The following is a 14595-nucleotide window of genomic DNA, read 5'->3' on the forward strand; positions in this document are numbered from 1 at the left end:
TTCATAGTTGGTTCATATAGAGTATCTTAGAGAATAGAAGCTATAGGACCAAAACCAAGTTCTAGTAGCATCAGGTGATGGTAGGCAAGAGCACTGGAGTGGAGCACAAGCAGAGAGCTATTGCTGACAGGGAAGAAAATAAAGTTTTCTATACTTATACATTGTCCAGGTGTGGAGCTGAGATGCTATTGCCAGAGACCATCATACCGGTGAATACGAGCTGCAAACAAGAACCAAATCAGACAGAAATGCAGATCTTAATGGTCAAAGAGGCAAAATGCACAACTGTTACATGGAAGGCAAGTTGTGAATTCCTCCCCTTACAGCAGGAATAATTAAAACGCTAGATCCAAATCTTCCAGCTGATTAGTTTGTATGCCAGGTGCTGCATGGTGATTAAAACCCTTGCTCTGTTCCAGAGGACAGAAAATAGCAAGCCTTTCCTGGTGCAGCTCTCTAGTGACCAGGAATGCAGCCGCAGGCAGAATAAATACGCAGTGAACCGTAATACTGTGTATTCTGTGTGGTCAGTGAAAAACTGGCACACACCTCTATGCTTGGCTGTGCTTCCTAGGAGCACAGTACTAGCTGAAGCGAGACTGATTTTTTTAAATTTTTTTTTTTTTAAACACAGCATGTTTATCATCTGTCTAAATATGGCAGCCACTTAAAGCTGTTTTTCTGTGTCTTTTAAGCCTCAAATTGATTCGTGAAGGGACAGATGACCCTGCCTGTGGTGGTGAACCATATGCAGATTAAAATAGTGGTTACAGTTTTCCACAGCTGGCATTTATACATTAGGTCTTTTCTCAGACCCTGCCCATTGGCCCTTGCTTTTTAGATGTGACTGGCAGAACCCAGCAGCACTAGTGGTGGAGGGGGTGTCCCTGGGTGCCTCCAGCCCACCCTCTCGCTCGCGTCAGGGCAGCTGCTGGCTCTGTCCCTCTGGGTCTTGCAAACCCCCACCCTCCACCAAAAGAGCTTCTTCCTAATGTACGAAAAGGACAATCTGCAAACTTTTGCTTATTCCTCCTAAATACATTGTCTGCCACTGCCGAGAAGGATTTTGGCACTGTCATGTTTGTAACCACCCTGCCCATGCGTTAGGAGCCATTGAGTACAGCGCGGCTGGTACACTGGCTGCACTCAATACTGCGCTGCTGGAGTGATTTCCAGTGTCTTACAGCAGCCTGCAGCCAAGCAATGGAAAGCTGCAGCCGCACGCATCGGCTGAAACGGCAATTTGCAGACTTGCCCAGATTTTGCTTCGCAAGCACTTCTCATCACTTCACTGAGGGTATAAAGATAACTCAAAGCCACGTGGCTTCCCACCTCTCCCTAGAAACACTTCCAGTTTGTTTTGCTGAAGGGAATGGGCCAAGTCCCACTGCCATCAAAGTGCAACTCCACTACTTTTCATCTCCTTGTTAAAGTGGGAATGAAGCGGGAGGAAGAGAAGCAGTTGGCAGGAATCACAAGTGCTGGCACCTCATAACCTATGTGCCATATGCTGTATCATGTGCTGTACTGAAACATGTTAGCAGCTCTTGCTCCTTCCCAACAAGACCTGCTTTTACTGCCAAAAACACTGCCTCTTCTGTGAGTTACAGCTGCCCAGTGCCTGCAGGTTGGGAGCACAACCCATTGCCTGGCCAACAGCAGCTGCATTAGAGAACCAGTCAGTGAAGCTCCTTTCCTCCTCGAGGGGCAAGGCATCATCAGGCCCTTCGAGAGGTAGTTTCTAATTCAAGCCCATCCACTGGAGCCTTCAAGTGAATGGTTATGCCCTTCTCCCACCAGGAATTACCCATAGGACCTTCCTGTGCTCCCTGGCTTGCAGCCATCCCGACTCACCTAGGTCATTGTTATTCATCATGGCATTGGAGGCACGCAGCCGGGGACCTTGCTGAGTGAAATGGTAGCCAAACTTCAGCAGGGAGGTGTTTTTTTCCAACATATTTGCGATTTCCATTTCTACTTTGTTGCCCAAGGGCTGGCTCTTTTGAAAGCAGAAAACAGAAAAGCAAGCTGGTCAGGTCAGAGGGTGATTCAGAGCGAGCACTTACACGTGGCATCTCCACACCCTCCCTCCTTCTTTGGACCTGTTGGTCCATTTGGCACTTCTGACTTGGAGTCCGTGAAACAAATTGCTGGCCTGTTCCTGGTACAGCCGAGTAGCTCCAACTCCTCCAGCAGACATTCCCACAAGTTATCTTGCCCAAAGACTTCATTTCTTGGACAGATTTCCAGATAAGAAATGTCTGGAGAAATTATGATTTTTGAGCTCCCAGTCACATGTCTCTGAGCTGTCCATAGCTCAGCTGCTTCACTATACCCCCCGGGTTTCTGGGGGAGCTAAACTTGCCATGGCACCTGCACCACTGCAGACTGTGGAGCTCTCCTTCTCTTCCCCTTGCATTGTAGCAAAAAAAAAAAAAAAGTTTTACTAAATAGACTGTATTATTTAAGTCTCTGCAAGAGTTTGGAGCAAGGTGTGATACTGGACAGGTGTATCACCACTCTCCAGGTCAGCACCAGGAACATGGAAAGCTGCTTGCAGTCCCCAGCCTTTGTTAATTACTGTAGGAAGTAGCAGACACTGCCCAGGAACTGCAGCAGAAACAAGGGGCTGAAACCTCTCCAAAGAGACCTGGCAGCAGTGGTGGGCTGCCACCCGCCACCTTGACCGATCATGCAATTACCCATTTTCCCACATTCAGGACACGTTCACTGAATGAGAGCTCCCGCTCGCGCACGCTTTACCTGGTTGTCGATGCGCAGCTCTACGAGAGATGTGTTGCCCTGGAGTGCCTCGACAACAGCCAGGATCCCTGACCCAGAAATGAAGTTCGATTCCACGTTCAGGCTCTTCAGTGTGTTATTGACCTTCAGCATTTCTGCCAGGGCCTGCAGGCAGAGGTGGGTGGGAAGAGCTGGCAGTCAGACAGGCGGGGGCAGAGCACCCCGGAGCAGCAGGGGTTTGACCCCCTCGCCTCCAGAGGACGCCAGGAGGACCCTGTGTGCCGATCAGTTTCGCTGCCACCAGATGGGAGAGCTCTGTGCGTGGTGAAGGGGGTTCTCCCCTCTTGCAGGGGGATTCTTGAACGTGAGTGTGCTGGAGGCCACAGCAAAACCTCATATGGACAAACCCTTAGGGCCGCCCCAAAAGGTGACAGTCCACACCTGTGGCTGCCCTGTGACAACTTCATCTATCCCTCTTCTAAAGCCAGCATGGTGATGGCAGGGATGGTGGCCTCTGTCTGCCCTGCCTCATCGCCTCCCTGCCTGCACTGCTCCTCCTGTGCGGGGCTGAGACGCTTCCCACCACAGCAGGCAGAGAGAAGACGACATCTTCTCCACATCCAAGATGTCTTCCCAAGTGGCATCACAACCATATTAATCACTTTTGCTTCCCTCAGTGGGTAAGACCAAAAGTGGGCCAGCACACTCCAAACCCCCCCCCGACCTGACCCAACCTGATGCTCTCATTTTGTAAGCTGCATGGGAGGACCCGTCTACGTCAAGGAACAGAAGGACCAGAAGGTGACGCCCAAGCGGCAGTGCTGACCTGCAGCCACTCACACAGCAGGGCTCCACAGCTCCCCTGGCCCTGCAGAGTGCCCCACGGGCCCTCCGACAGCACCGGTGCTGCCTGCACCGGCTTCTTCACCAGTCCAGCATGACTGAAATAATGTGAGGGCTGTACTTACCCTCCAAAAAGAACTTTTATCTAACAGGAAACTGGTGTCCACGTGTGTGTGGAGGTAGGTAGGGTGGTCTGGGTGAAGACGAGCAAAAATTGGCTGCAATGGTGCTGGAGGAGCGTGCAAGGACGCAGGCTGGAGGGCAGCACGAGGGCCAAGCAGAACACTTGGCACCTCCCTGCATCCCCACTGAGATGAAAGACCACTTGCAGCAGCCAGAAAGACCCTTTATCACCCACAGAGGCCACACGTAAGAAATGCAGAGTCCTGCTTCGGCACAGGTCGGCAGAAAGGAATGTACGAAAGAGAGCTGGAGCAGACACGTGCGAGGGGAGGGATGAGTGTGTACACAGCAGCACACCAACAGGCTTTGTACCAACAGAAACAAATGGGGTGGCCCCAACGCAGGATAAACTGAGAGAGACAAACTGCTTTTACAAGATGCCACTCAGAAGTCAATTCTTATCTCCTGCTCCTTTTCCAGGAGATCCTTGAGGGCAGGCAGATATGAGACCAAATGGATTTACAGGATTGCGTCCTGAAATCTCTGCAGCTGGAAAAGGAAGAGCAGGAACCAAAGCCTGTCTGTTGCCGGCTTTCGCTAGTGCTCCTGAAATTGAAGGGCCTGCACCAAATGCCAGAGGTGCAGAATCTGTCAGATGCACTGTAAGGTGCAAAAGCAGTCAGTCAGCAACTCTGAAAATACCTTGCCTGTCACAACTTTATGACGACGAGCCGACAGTACTTACGAAAGCAACAGGATCATTGCTCCGTGTCCCAACTATACTGAACTTCTTCACATAGGTGTTATTTTTCAGTGCTTCCGCAAAAGCTTTTAAAGTTGGTATGGGAATATTCTGTGAAACGAAATGCAGAAAACCTGTGATAGGCCATCATCTGTATGAAGGAATATGCCATACATTTAAATAATAATTTAAATTTCTTATCAAGGTCAAATCACCAAATGCACCGAAGTAATTTAGGAAAGGGTCGATAAATGTTTTTACAAGTTCTCTTGCTATAATCAGCATGGCCTAAGGAGCATGGCAATGTCTTCGTCCTATTTCCCACTCTGCTGATAGCTCACTGCCTTGATTTGAAGCCACAGGGGCTCTGTGGTTTAATTTAACTGCTCAGAAACACAGCTACTTACAAATGCAGGCGTTGTGGGGATGTATGTAACTAGGATCCATGAGCCTACAAAGCACTGCTCCTGCGCATTTTAATACGAATGATAGCACTGAGCAACATTCCTATCATGTTCAGGAAAATTTCCACCTACAAGGCCTGACCCAGAAAGACCTGAAACAATCTCCTCGTAGTACAAACCACAGACACCTCCGAGCGCTTTATACATCTTTCAGGCTAACATTTGCCATGGTAGGTCTCAGTCCAGAAAATAAATCCATGCTGCTTATTCTGAGTTCCTACAAAATGAGTATTTTTCACTTAATCAAGCACTTTATATACCCTTTTCAGATGCACAAATTTTCATGTCTAAAATTTTAAGTGGTATCCTCAGCTTGGACTTCTTGCCACACCATTTGGATCCCACCATGTGGAATCATCTACAGTCAAAGCCATCCGCAGAGCTGTAACACAAAGCCCATCAGCTTACCATGTCCACTGCCACTCCCCAGTTCTCCAAACTATGCCCCAAAGCCCTGAGTCCAATACACAAAAAAAGTGCCTGCCTGCCAGATGTTCAGCCTGGTGTCCTCAACAGACATTCAGGCAAGAATCAAATACATGAAAGTAAAAATCTGTTTGTTATAGAAAGGTGCAGGTGGCATAGCACAAGAGTTTTTAATGTGCGCATGCAGATAACCATGTTCTTGCTATTTGAATATGTCATCATTCAACAGACCCCATGATGGTCCTGGAGCCAGGATGGAAATTGTATTTTTCAGTACGTGTATGTGTCCCAGAGGCAACATAAGAAATGGCACTGTGACCTGATTTGCTTTCTACAAGAAGTAAAGGAGACCCACGGAAGGGATGGGTGGGAGATGGAGAGGGCTACCTGCAAGAAGGGAGGTTACTTAGTATTTTTGTATTTCATATTCTTTGCAAGCATCAGGATTATGAAGACTTTTTCCTCCCACCATTTTATCTTACATAAACAGCTCTTCCACCAAACATGCCTGACTAAACCATTAAAGCAACCTAGAATGCCTCTAACTGGGCAGGCTGGAGACAGACGGGTTTCCCAAACTACCCTCAACACATCTCTGCTCTTCCAAGCACCTACACAGGTCCTCCTGCTACCAACCCCACACTGCTGTCCCACAGCAGGAAACAACCCCTGCTGCCCAAAACAGAGACGGGAAGCTCTGGTGTTTCTTGTCTGGCTACACACAGTGTGATGGTATTACTCTGTGCAGAAAACCAGACTTGGTCTCTGCCTTCTGGGTATGAAATATTTGGTCCTGTTATTAAGAGTGGAGAGTGAAAAGGAGCAAATACCATAATATTGTTAAGGTTGACTTCCTCAAGGTCAGGATCATTGCTTTGTATTCGTTTCAGAGTTTCCTCCACATCTGTTGAGTTCGGTTCCTCATCAGGAACTGGTTTGTACTGTGTGGGCTTAATCACACCTGCAAGCAAAAAGCAAGACATGTGAAACTGAAAGCACCCTGAGCAGCAGGACGTTCTCTTTGGGTGTGTTTCTCCTCTTCCAGAAGCAGTGCTGGGAGAGGAAAGCATGACCTGACAAACAGACAGAAAATGAGAGACTGAACAAGTACTCGTCAGCTCCACCTGCACTCAGCTGGGGCCAACCAGCACGGGACAGCCGGTAACTGCTGCTACGTGCTCTCAGGGTGCAACACTGGGTGATGGAGGGCACGCTCCCTGTGTGGGGCTGTTCCCTGGGCTGTGCAAGCTCCTGGACGGCACCAGGGCAGCAGCTGAGGTTGTGCTGGCTCACACAGGGCACGGACCCACTAGAGATGGCCCCAGCAATCACAGGCTGCTCTGACATTCATGGCTCCAACCTTCAGTCCAAAAATAACTCCCACTTTGCCTCTGCTTGCAGCTTCCAAACCAAACGCTTCAGCCTGCTAACACTCTAAATCACTTACTGTTGAGCCCTTCTTTGTTCACGATGGTGCTGCTCCCCAGTGCCTCATAGTACTGCTGGTTGCTCATCAAGGTGTGCATGCCAAGGATGGCTACAGGAAAAGAACAGGAGAACACGACTTGAGTTACTGCAGGCCCCAAAGCCAGAAAAAGATGCGTACATGCCGTGCTGCCCAGGATGGGGGTCCATAGCATATTACCTTCCCCTGTGCAAGCACAGAACAACATACAAAGGTGGGACCAAGCACCCCAGTGTCATAAATACACAACAGGTTGTGTTGTGTATTTATTCAAATGTGCTCCCTTTTTTATTCCAACGTAGCTTGACTCATAGGAAAAGAGGAACATCACCTTGCAGACAACAAACAGACAAACAGCTGAGGCTTCCAAGTAGCTGACTTGAGTCAGCATCATGCAAAAATAGTGAGGGGAAGACAATAAAACATACAAAAAAAGCCATTGGTAGGATTTAATCTGCAGGGTGCAGTCCAAGAGGAACCTGCACAGCCTCATCAGCCTTGTTCATCGGGACATGTGCGACACACTGTGACAGTCCAGTTTGTGGGGTGAACTGTGCCCCACACGGAACCAAACCAACCCCTCAGGCAGCAGCATACAAGGTGACTGTCATCCAAAGCATGGCACGGCACATCATATTTTTACTCAAGAAAAAGTGGTGGTGGTGGCGTGCTTTGACTTGATCTTTGTATGCTTGGAAGTTGATGTTGTGAGAAGCTAAAGCTCTGCTGGCTCGGTCGAAATACAAAAAGTGATGGTATGAACAAAATTCAAAGACTGTAAGAGCCCAAAAGCCAAACTTCTGCAAGTTTGGTATCTCAGGCTCATGACTGCAAAACCAATATGCAAATGCACAATGAAACATGCCCAGGGGGATCTCCTGACCATCCCGCCAGCTGCAAATAAGCACTGGGAAGCCAATGACTTACAAACATTCAGGCAAAGGCTCTGTTTATAAAAATAACCCTGCTACTCACAGAAAGTTCATGTTTGAAAAATAAACTTTTTTAATCAACCTTTTTTTTTTAAATAGCTATTATTTTAAAATAGCCTTCTGAAGAAAAATGCAGACATGTGAATACTTGTTATAAACAGATACATTCGAACAGTTGTTGACTTCTGGGTGGGCACGGTGGTTAAAATAAATAAAGGATAAATCTCTCCCTAAAATTCAAGCGTGCCACCACAAAGGCACTTTGCTTTCCCATGAGTTGCTCCTCTTACGCTTGGCTGGCACCAGCCCATTGCCATTTGGTCGGTGCCGTGGCCAAGAAGGGCTGTGAGCTGCAGGAGAAGGCTATCACTGAGGTCCATCACATGAATGGCATCTGTTATGGTGACAGGTCACCGTGACTCCATGTCTGGGTTGCACAGGTGGGACAACCTGCAGCAAAAGGTGCCAACGAACACCACTGTCCACTTCCCCACTCCATCCCCCAGTTCATCCCTGGCTGGACTGCACAGAGCCAAGCAGTCTCCATCTGAAAGCCTGAGTGAGGCTGGGCACTCTTGAGTTTGCTTGCTTGTATTTTAGCTGGCCCTCTGCCATGTAGTCACAGCTGAAATTTTCAGGAGCACAACACAGCTCGGAAAAGTAATTCGCAGGCTTAGCGTTTTGGGGACACATATACACCCCAAACACAGCTTACTCTGACAACAAAATCTCTCCACCAGCCAAGACTAAGAATATCTGGGCTGTAGACAGAGGGATGGATCTGCTGTTATGTCCACATGGGGTCTGGGGGTGGGGGGGCTGGGGTTTGTGCTGGTAAGCAAGAGGGACCCGCTGTTTGTGAGTCTGCTGCTTACTGTATATTATCCAAAAGAACCCAAGCAGAATGAAGGCATCCCGTTTCTGCCTCCCCCAGCTGACCAAAGGCACGGGAGCCTTTCCAGTACACCCACAAGAGCCATCCTACTGGCCTTGCCAAGGAAGGGATCCGATACATCATGGCTGACAACGAGCCCTGCTGAACAGGCAGGAGCTGTTTCACAGCCTTAGCAAGCTTGGAAAAGCAACGCTGTCGCTGTCAATATTGAGATTGCAGCACAGCTTGTATCGCAACAGTTCTCCTGCTGCCACTTCAAGTGTATTCGCCCAACAGTTGCAGAACAAGCTGCCCCGAACAGCATTTCTCTGTGGAAATAATTGCTGCACAGATCCAGAGCTGAGAAAGGCAGATTTTATAGGATAGGGCTTTATAGGACTCTGGGAGTGCAGTGAAAAAGCAAAACCCACAGACGCAACGCTTGGCCAGCATACGTATGTTGGAAGCCTTAATGCAGAAACACATTTCTAAGCCAGAATATGCTACTATTATGTAGAAGATATCTAGTTGGTGTAGTTATTCTACAGGCTATGTTACAGACTTCTGGCAAGGAGGGACTGTGAAAGTCTGAAGGAGACAGAACTGCAAGAAGCAGCCAGAAGCAATGAAATATTCATTGACTGCTAGACCATCAGGGGACATGTGAGCTCAGTAAAGCACCAAGGGGGTGTTTGCACGCTCCTTTGGCCAAGGCATATCTTATCCCAGTCACAAAGCTGAGCCCAAACTACTGCCTTCAGCAAGACACCAACACTGTCATCCCTAAAGCGGCAGAGCAATGAGGTGCAAACCCCTCAGACGGGGACCATGCCTGTCCTGCTCAGTTTGCACGGGGCTTGTTTAGCCTGGTGCAGAGCACGCTGTCGGGGCTCGACCAGCACCTGCAATCACTCTGTCCCCCTCTCCAGCTCACTGTGCATTTCAATCTGCTTCTCAGTCGTGGTGAAGTATACCAACCCTTTAACGCTGGATTCCCCTACCCCTGAGCTAACACAAAAACGACTGACCACACAAATCGCAAGAAATCTTTAGCTTTAAAATGTGTTGGAAAAGCTCTTTAACAAACAGCAGCCCTGAGCGTCCATTGAAAGACTGCTCTAACCTGACAGCTCGTTTAATAGCTTGCATAAGAAATCCACGTTCTCACTGGGTCCACTTGATTGTTTCCTAGAGTTTTGGCTTGAAGAAAGCTGTGCTCCTGAAGGTGATGGGCTGCAATTTGCAAGATTCAGCGGCAGAGACAGGAGAAGAGATCAAATAGCACATGCTGTTGCCTTGATAAACCCTTCTTCTCCCTCCTCAGCTTTGGTCCATGCTCCTGATTAAATCACATGGGCTGAGAGTAACTTTAAATATACGCTTCTTTTTTAACAAAGAAAATAATCCTGTCAAAACTGACAGCATTCAGGTAAACAGCAAAAACACTCAATAGCTTATTTCTCACTGAAGAATAAACAAAAAGAAACGAGTCGTCGAACAACTCAAACACCCCCAGTTCACATGAAACTGCTTTACCAGCAATGTCACAGAGCTCCGCATCAGAGGCATTAGCAAGGGCTTCCTCCAGTTCCGGCTCCAGAGTCACGCTTTCCAAAACAGGATCCATTGGCTTCTGCTTGGGAATCCAAGCTTTTCCTATAAATGCAGAGTGAGGTCACTGTCAGCACAGCTCTTGCACCTGTTTCACAGCCAGTCGCACAGATGCGTTTCCACGGGGTGAGATTTGCACAGGGGAAAGGACAGAGGGGGCACAAGGACTGAGAGGAAAACCATAGGAGACACTGAATCCCTTCCCATTAGCTCGGTCTGAGTGCTGCTGCGAGGTGAGCCAGGAGGGACCTGCCAGACACCTCCAAGGGTGCTCCAAGGGGTACTTTCAGTAGTGCAGCATCTCCGTAGGACATTTGTACAGGACGATGCCTATTCAACGCACAACACTCCAAAAGCCACGCACAGCCTGACCCAGCAGGACTCTGCTTCTTTGAAGGCTGCATTAAAAGGGATGGAGATTTGCCAGTGCTCACATGGACCACGGGAGGCCAGTGGCTGGGATGCAGCACTGTGCAGGACAGGTCCTTCCCCTGAGGTGGCTCCCACTGCTGACTGCAAATGCACGGTGACAGGGCAGACGGCACACTGGTCAAAAGAGGGTAGAAAGGAGGTGGTGGAGGGGGTCTGGCAGCAGGCAGGCATAGCAGGTGGCCATCCACAGGGTGCAAGGAGGAGCAGGCTTGGGGCAGCTGGTCTGGGTCAGCGTTGCTGCAGAGGACAGTAGGGAGAGACACAGAGGGCATGCCAGATGGAGACCTCCACGCTCTATCTCCCGGGACAGCAACAGGCCAAGGAACAGGCCTTCTCCCTACAAGCCAGAGGTGCAAAGCAACAGGTACAGCTGGTAAGGCAAAGCTGCCATCTCAGGCGATCAATTGTGGCCTTCTCCTAAAGTGTAGTTGCCCACATGGACAAGGGGCTGTGAAGCGATTGAGGCACCTCCAGCCCAGCTCTGAATATGGTGGGCTCCCCAGCAACCCCCCATCCCATTGCCCAGGATGATCACTGGAGGATCCACCACTCTTTCTCTGCCGGAGCTGGCTGTGTCCCAGGGAGGCCTGGGGGGTCCCAGGGAGGGGACGGGGTTGATGGCATTGCATAGTTGCTCCCAAATCCTCACTGCTCCCAGTGCCAAGAGGCGGGCAGATCTTCTTGCAGAGGCTGAACGGGTCAGGTCTGAGATTTCACAACAGGGCACCTCCCTGCGACTGCCCCCACCACCAAGGAAAAGAGAGAGGCTTGTGGTGTTTTAACACAGCAGTGCAGGGAGCAGCCTGTGGGGTGAACCCAGAGCTGCTGACGACAGGGACAGGAGGAGAAGGAGGAGGAGGAGGAGGAGGAGAAAAGAGAGAAGGAGGAGGAAGAGAGATCCCAGAGCATTTCAGAGCAGTCGCCCTCCCCTGAAATAGTCCAGGATCACTGCAGAGAGATAGCAAGTGCAAAGCTCTCAGCCTGGCACACCAGCCAGGACTATTTTTGTCCCCCTCCCAGCTCCGAAACCAGGGTCAGTGGCACCAAAGGGGAGAAACAAAGATCCTGCTGCTCAGGGATGTGCAGAAACAGAAAGCAGCTAAATTTAGCCTCAAGGAAGAAGCAACTGCGCTTCAGGCTCCCCCGGTACGAAATGGAGGCGGCTATAAACAGCCTTTTGCAAAAGGGCCCATCTCCTGCCGGCGTGCTGCCACCCTGACGAAGTGGGGCAGGAATCTGCCTCCTGGGACACAGCTGCTCTCACAAAAAATAGTCAGAGCATCGTGTATGCCGGCATGGCTGGGCAACTTCTGCAGCGAAATGGCTGGGGAGGGCTGGCCCCCTCAGCTCTGGCTCGGTGCGGAGATCCGGAACCATTGTCCCGGCGGACAGGTGGTTCGGCAAACTGTACCCACCATCCGGTCAGTTCAGGCGGGAGTAGGAAAAACAGGGCAAACTGAATTCTGCCGTCACACAGCAACTCCTTTTGTCCTTTGAGCAACTCCTCCTCAATGTCATCAAAACTTCTGGGTTTTACTTTTAGAAGGTTTCTTATCTCATGTAATACAGTCATGCTGTATTCCAGGTTTGAACTTCAAATTAAATGGTGCATGCAAACGCAGCACTATGTATCATAATACAGCATGTATAAACACACCAACTCCTATCCTGTCCAGAAGCATGGCCAGGGAGAGCACCCCTCGTGGCAAACTCATAAACCACCCTCTGAACTGCAAACGTGGTGATTTATTTCCAGCTCTGCCACAACTGTGGATATGTAATTCACCGTCCCTGGCTCACAGTCAATGTAAGTAGTGTCTTCACTCAACAGCATGTTACAAGTGAAAAGACGTTTAATGTGTTTGAGATCACATCAGATTGAAATATGACTAGCTCAGACCAGGAACCAAAGACTCAAAATGCCTGAAATACTCTGGTCTCCTGCAGAGCACTGCTAGAACCTGCTGGGCTAGCCAGGCATGAAGCCAGTGCTGGGCTGAGGTACGTCTGAAGGTGCAACATTGCTCTTTCTGACAGTACTCAATTTACTATTTTCATTTACTTCTTTCAAGGAGAACTCTTTTTTGGGGTGGTTTGGTTTTTTTTTGGCTAAAGATACCACCTCATGTTTTATTAAATGGACAGATTTAACAGGAGCTCTTTCTCAGACAGGCACGTGGATCAATAAGGAGGCAGCCTTGAGAAAGACCTCAGTTGGGAAACATGCACACATGCCCACATTTTCATGCACTTCTTTTTTGACATGGGGCAACCAGTAGTGTGAACAGCATGCAGATCTTCTGCTGCAGGGGGACCATAGTAAAGAGGGAGACACACCAGCAGAAAAAATGCTGCTGAGAAGCTCCTGGATCACAGAGGCAAGGACTGACCGGACCACATCCCATGTCAGATGATATTCAGATTGCTAATGGGAGCAGGAGAGTCCTCTGGATAATGGGACATGTCCCAGGAGAACAGGAAAAGATGCCAGAAGGAGAAGGAAGAGAAGAGGCAGAGCAAACCCCTTGCTCACAGGCACCAGGGCTACACAGAGCAAGGTGCAGCAGCCGCCGCAAGGTACAGTGCAGGAAAACAGAAACACGCAAACTGCAGGAGACTGGGAAATGAGGCTGGGGTTGTCAAGAGTTGATGAAGACTAAACAGGAACTGCTGGGATCATCACAGCTGAGGGGAGCTGTGGAGTTTATATCAACATGAAGTTAAGACTGTAGGGATGGAGCACGAAAGGCAACGGTGGAAGAGAGCATAGCCGGCCAAGCCCACAGGAGGACAGGGCAGAGGAAGAAAAACAGAGGACAGAAGATGATGTTTTCCCCAGAGCTTGATACACCTGCAGTGGGATGGGGATGGAAAGAGGCTGCACAGTGGTACAGCTTCTGTCCATCACTTAATGACACAGCAGGTGGCACCCAAATCAGCAAGGGCATGGACCTCTTGGGCACACCCCAGTTTATTAGCCAGCCTGGGCAGGGGCTAGACAGCAGAGAAAGCAGATACAGCACCCTCATGGTGTCAAAATGAAGTTGGGCTTAGCAGTGCGGGTCAGGCACAACCCTTCTGCTGTGCACCCACTGTGCCTTCATCGCGATGCATTCATCGTGGCACAAAGGGATGACCATACCTCTCTTTTCACCTGTGAAAGGAACCAAGTCTTCTCTGTCCTTAACATCCTTCGCTTGCTTTTCTAGGTGGGCCATGAGTTCCTCCCTTTTGAACGGGCCGGTTGGTGGCTTTTGGGTCTGATCCCGCTGCCTGAGCCCTGCCGGCAGCAATGCGTTCTAGGCATGGAGGGGAGAAACACAGGTTATCTCTGCAGGCCGCGATCCTCATCCATCAAACGCTCTCCCCTCTCTACCGTCCTCATTGCACTGTGTTTCTTCAACATTGCTGGACAATTTGCTTCTCCTTGTGTCAAAGGTTACCTCCATCCAACCTCACCGATTCCCACATCATCTAAGACACATGATGCTCCTTCCCCCCTCCAATTTCAAATGCTAGCTCCACTACAAAATCTCCATACTGCCAAATGGGTGTTTCTCTACAACAGCAGGTCCAGCCCTTCCTCTGGGGCCTCTCAGCCATACCCTCCTGCTCCTCCTAGCCCCTTCCCCACATCCTCACCATTTCTGCTGCCTCTTTGCAACATTCGCAGTGCCAGAACCAAGCTGCTAAACTCAACTGATACACTTTGAGGGTGGTAAGGCACTGGAACAGGTTGCCCAGAGAGGCTGTTGAGGCCCCATCCCTGGAGGTGTTCGAGGCCAGGCTGGACGTGGCCTTGGGCAACCTGGTCTAGTAGGAGGTGTCCCTGCCTATGGCAGGGGGGTTGGAACTTGATGATCTTCAAGGTCCTTTCCAACCTAAACCATTCTATGATTCTCCTCCCTATATGTGTCTGTCCAAGTGCCCACATGCCCCAT

General features: G+C 49.7%; 1 protein-coding gene across 4 annotated transcripts in view; it reads right to left on the reverse strand.

Annotated features, from left to right (window-relative positions):
- Positions 1-14595, reverse strand: part of TMOD1 (tropomodulin 1) — a 31728-nt gene that overhangs the window by 3129 nt on the left and 14004 nt on the right. For 2 of the 4 annotated variants that reach the window (XM_082497473.1, XM_082497474.1), the window contains exons 3-9: positions 13797-13953; positions 10148-10267; positions 6788-6877; positions 6171-6301; positions 4454-4561; positions 2764-2907; positions 1855-1999 (exon numbers count right to left, since the gene is read on the reverse strand). In XM_082497473.1, coding sequence (XP_082353599.1) covers positions 1855-1999; positions 2764-2907; positions 4454-4561; positions 6171-6301; positions 6788-6877; positions 10148-10267; positions 13797-13953 — 895 coding nt within the window. Of the gene's footprint in view, positions 1-154; positions 221-1854; positions 2000-2763; positions 2908-4453; positions 4562-6170; positions 6302-6787; positions 6878-10147; positions 10268-13796; positions 13954-14595 lie in introns of all 4 variants that reach the window. The other 2 variants (XM_082497476.1, XM_082497475.1) reach the window with 2 other exon arrangements.

Source organism: Vanellus vanellus, assembly GCF_965231255.1.
Source record: "Vanellus vanellus genome assembly, chromosome: Z".
Classification (NCBI taxonomy): domain Eukaryota; kingdom Metazoa; phylum Chordata; class Aves; order Charadriiformes; family Charadriidae; genus Vanellus; species Vanellus vanellus.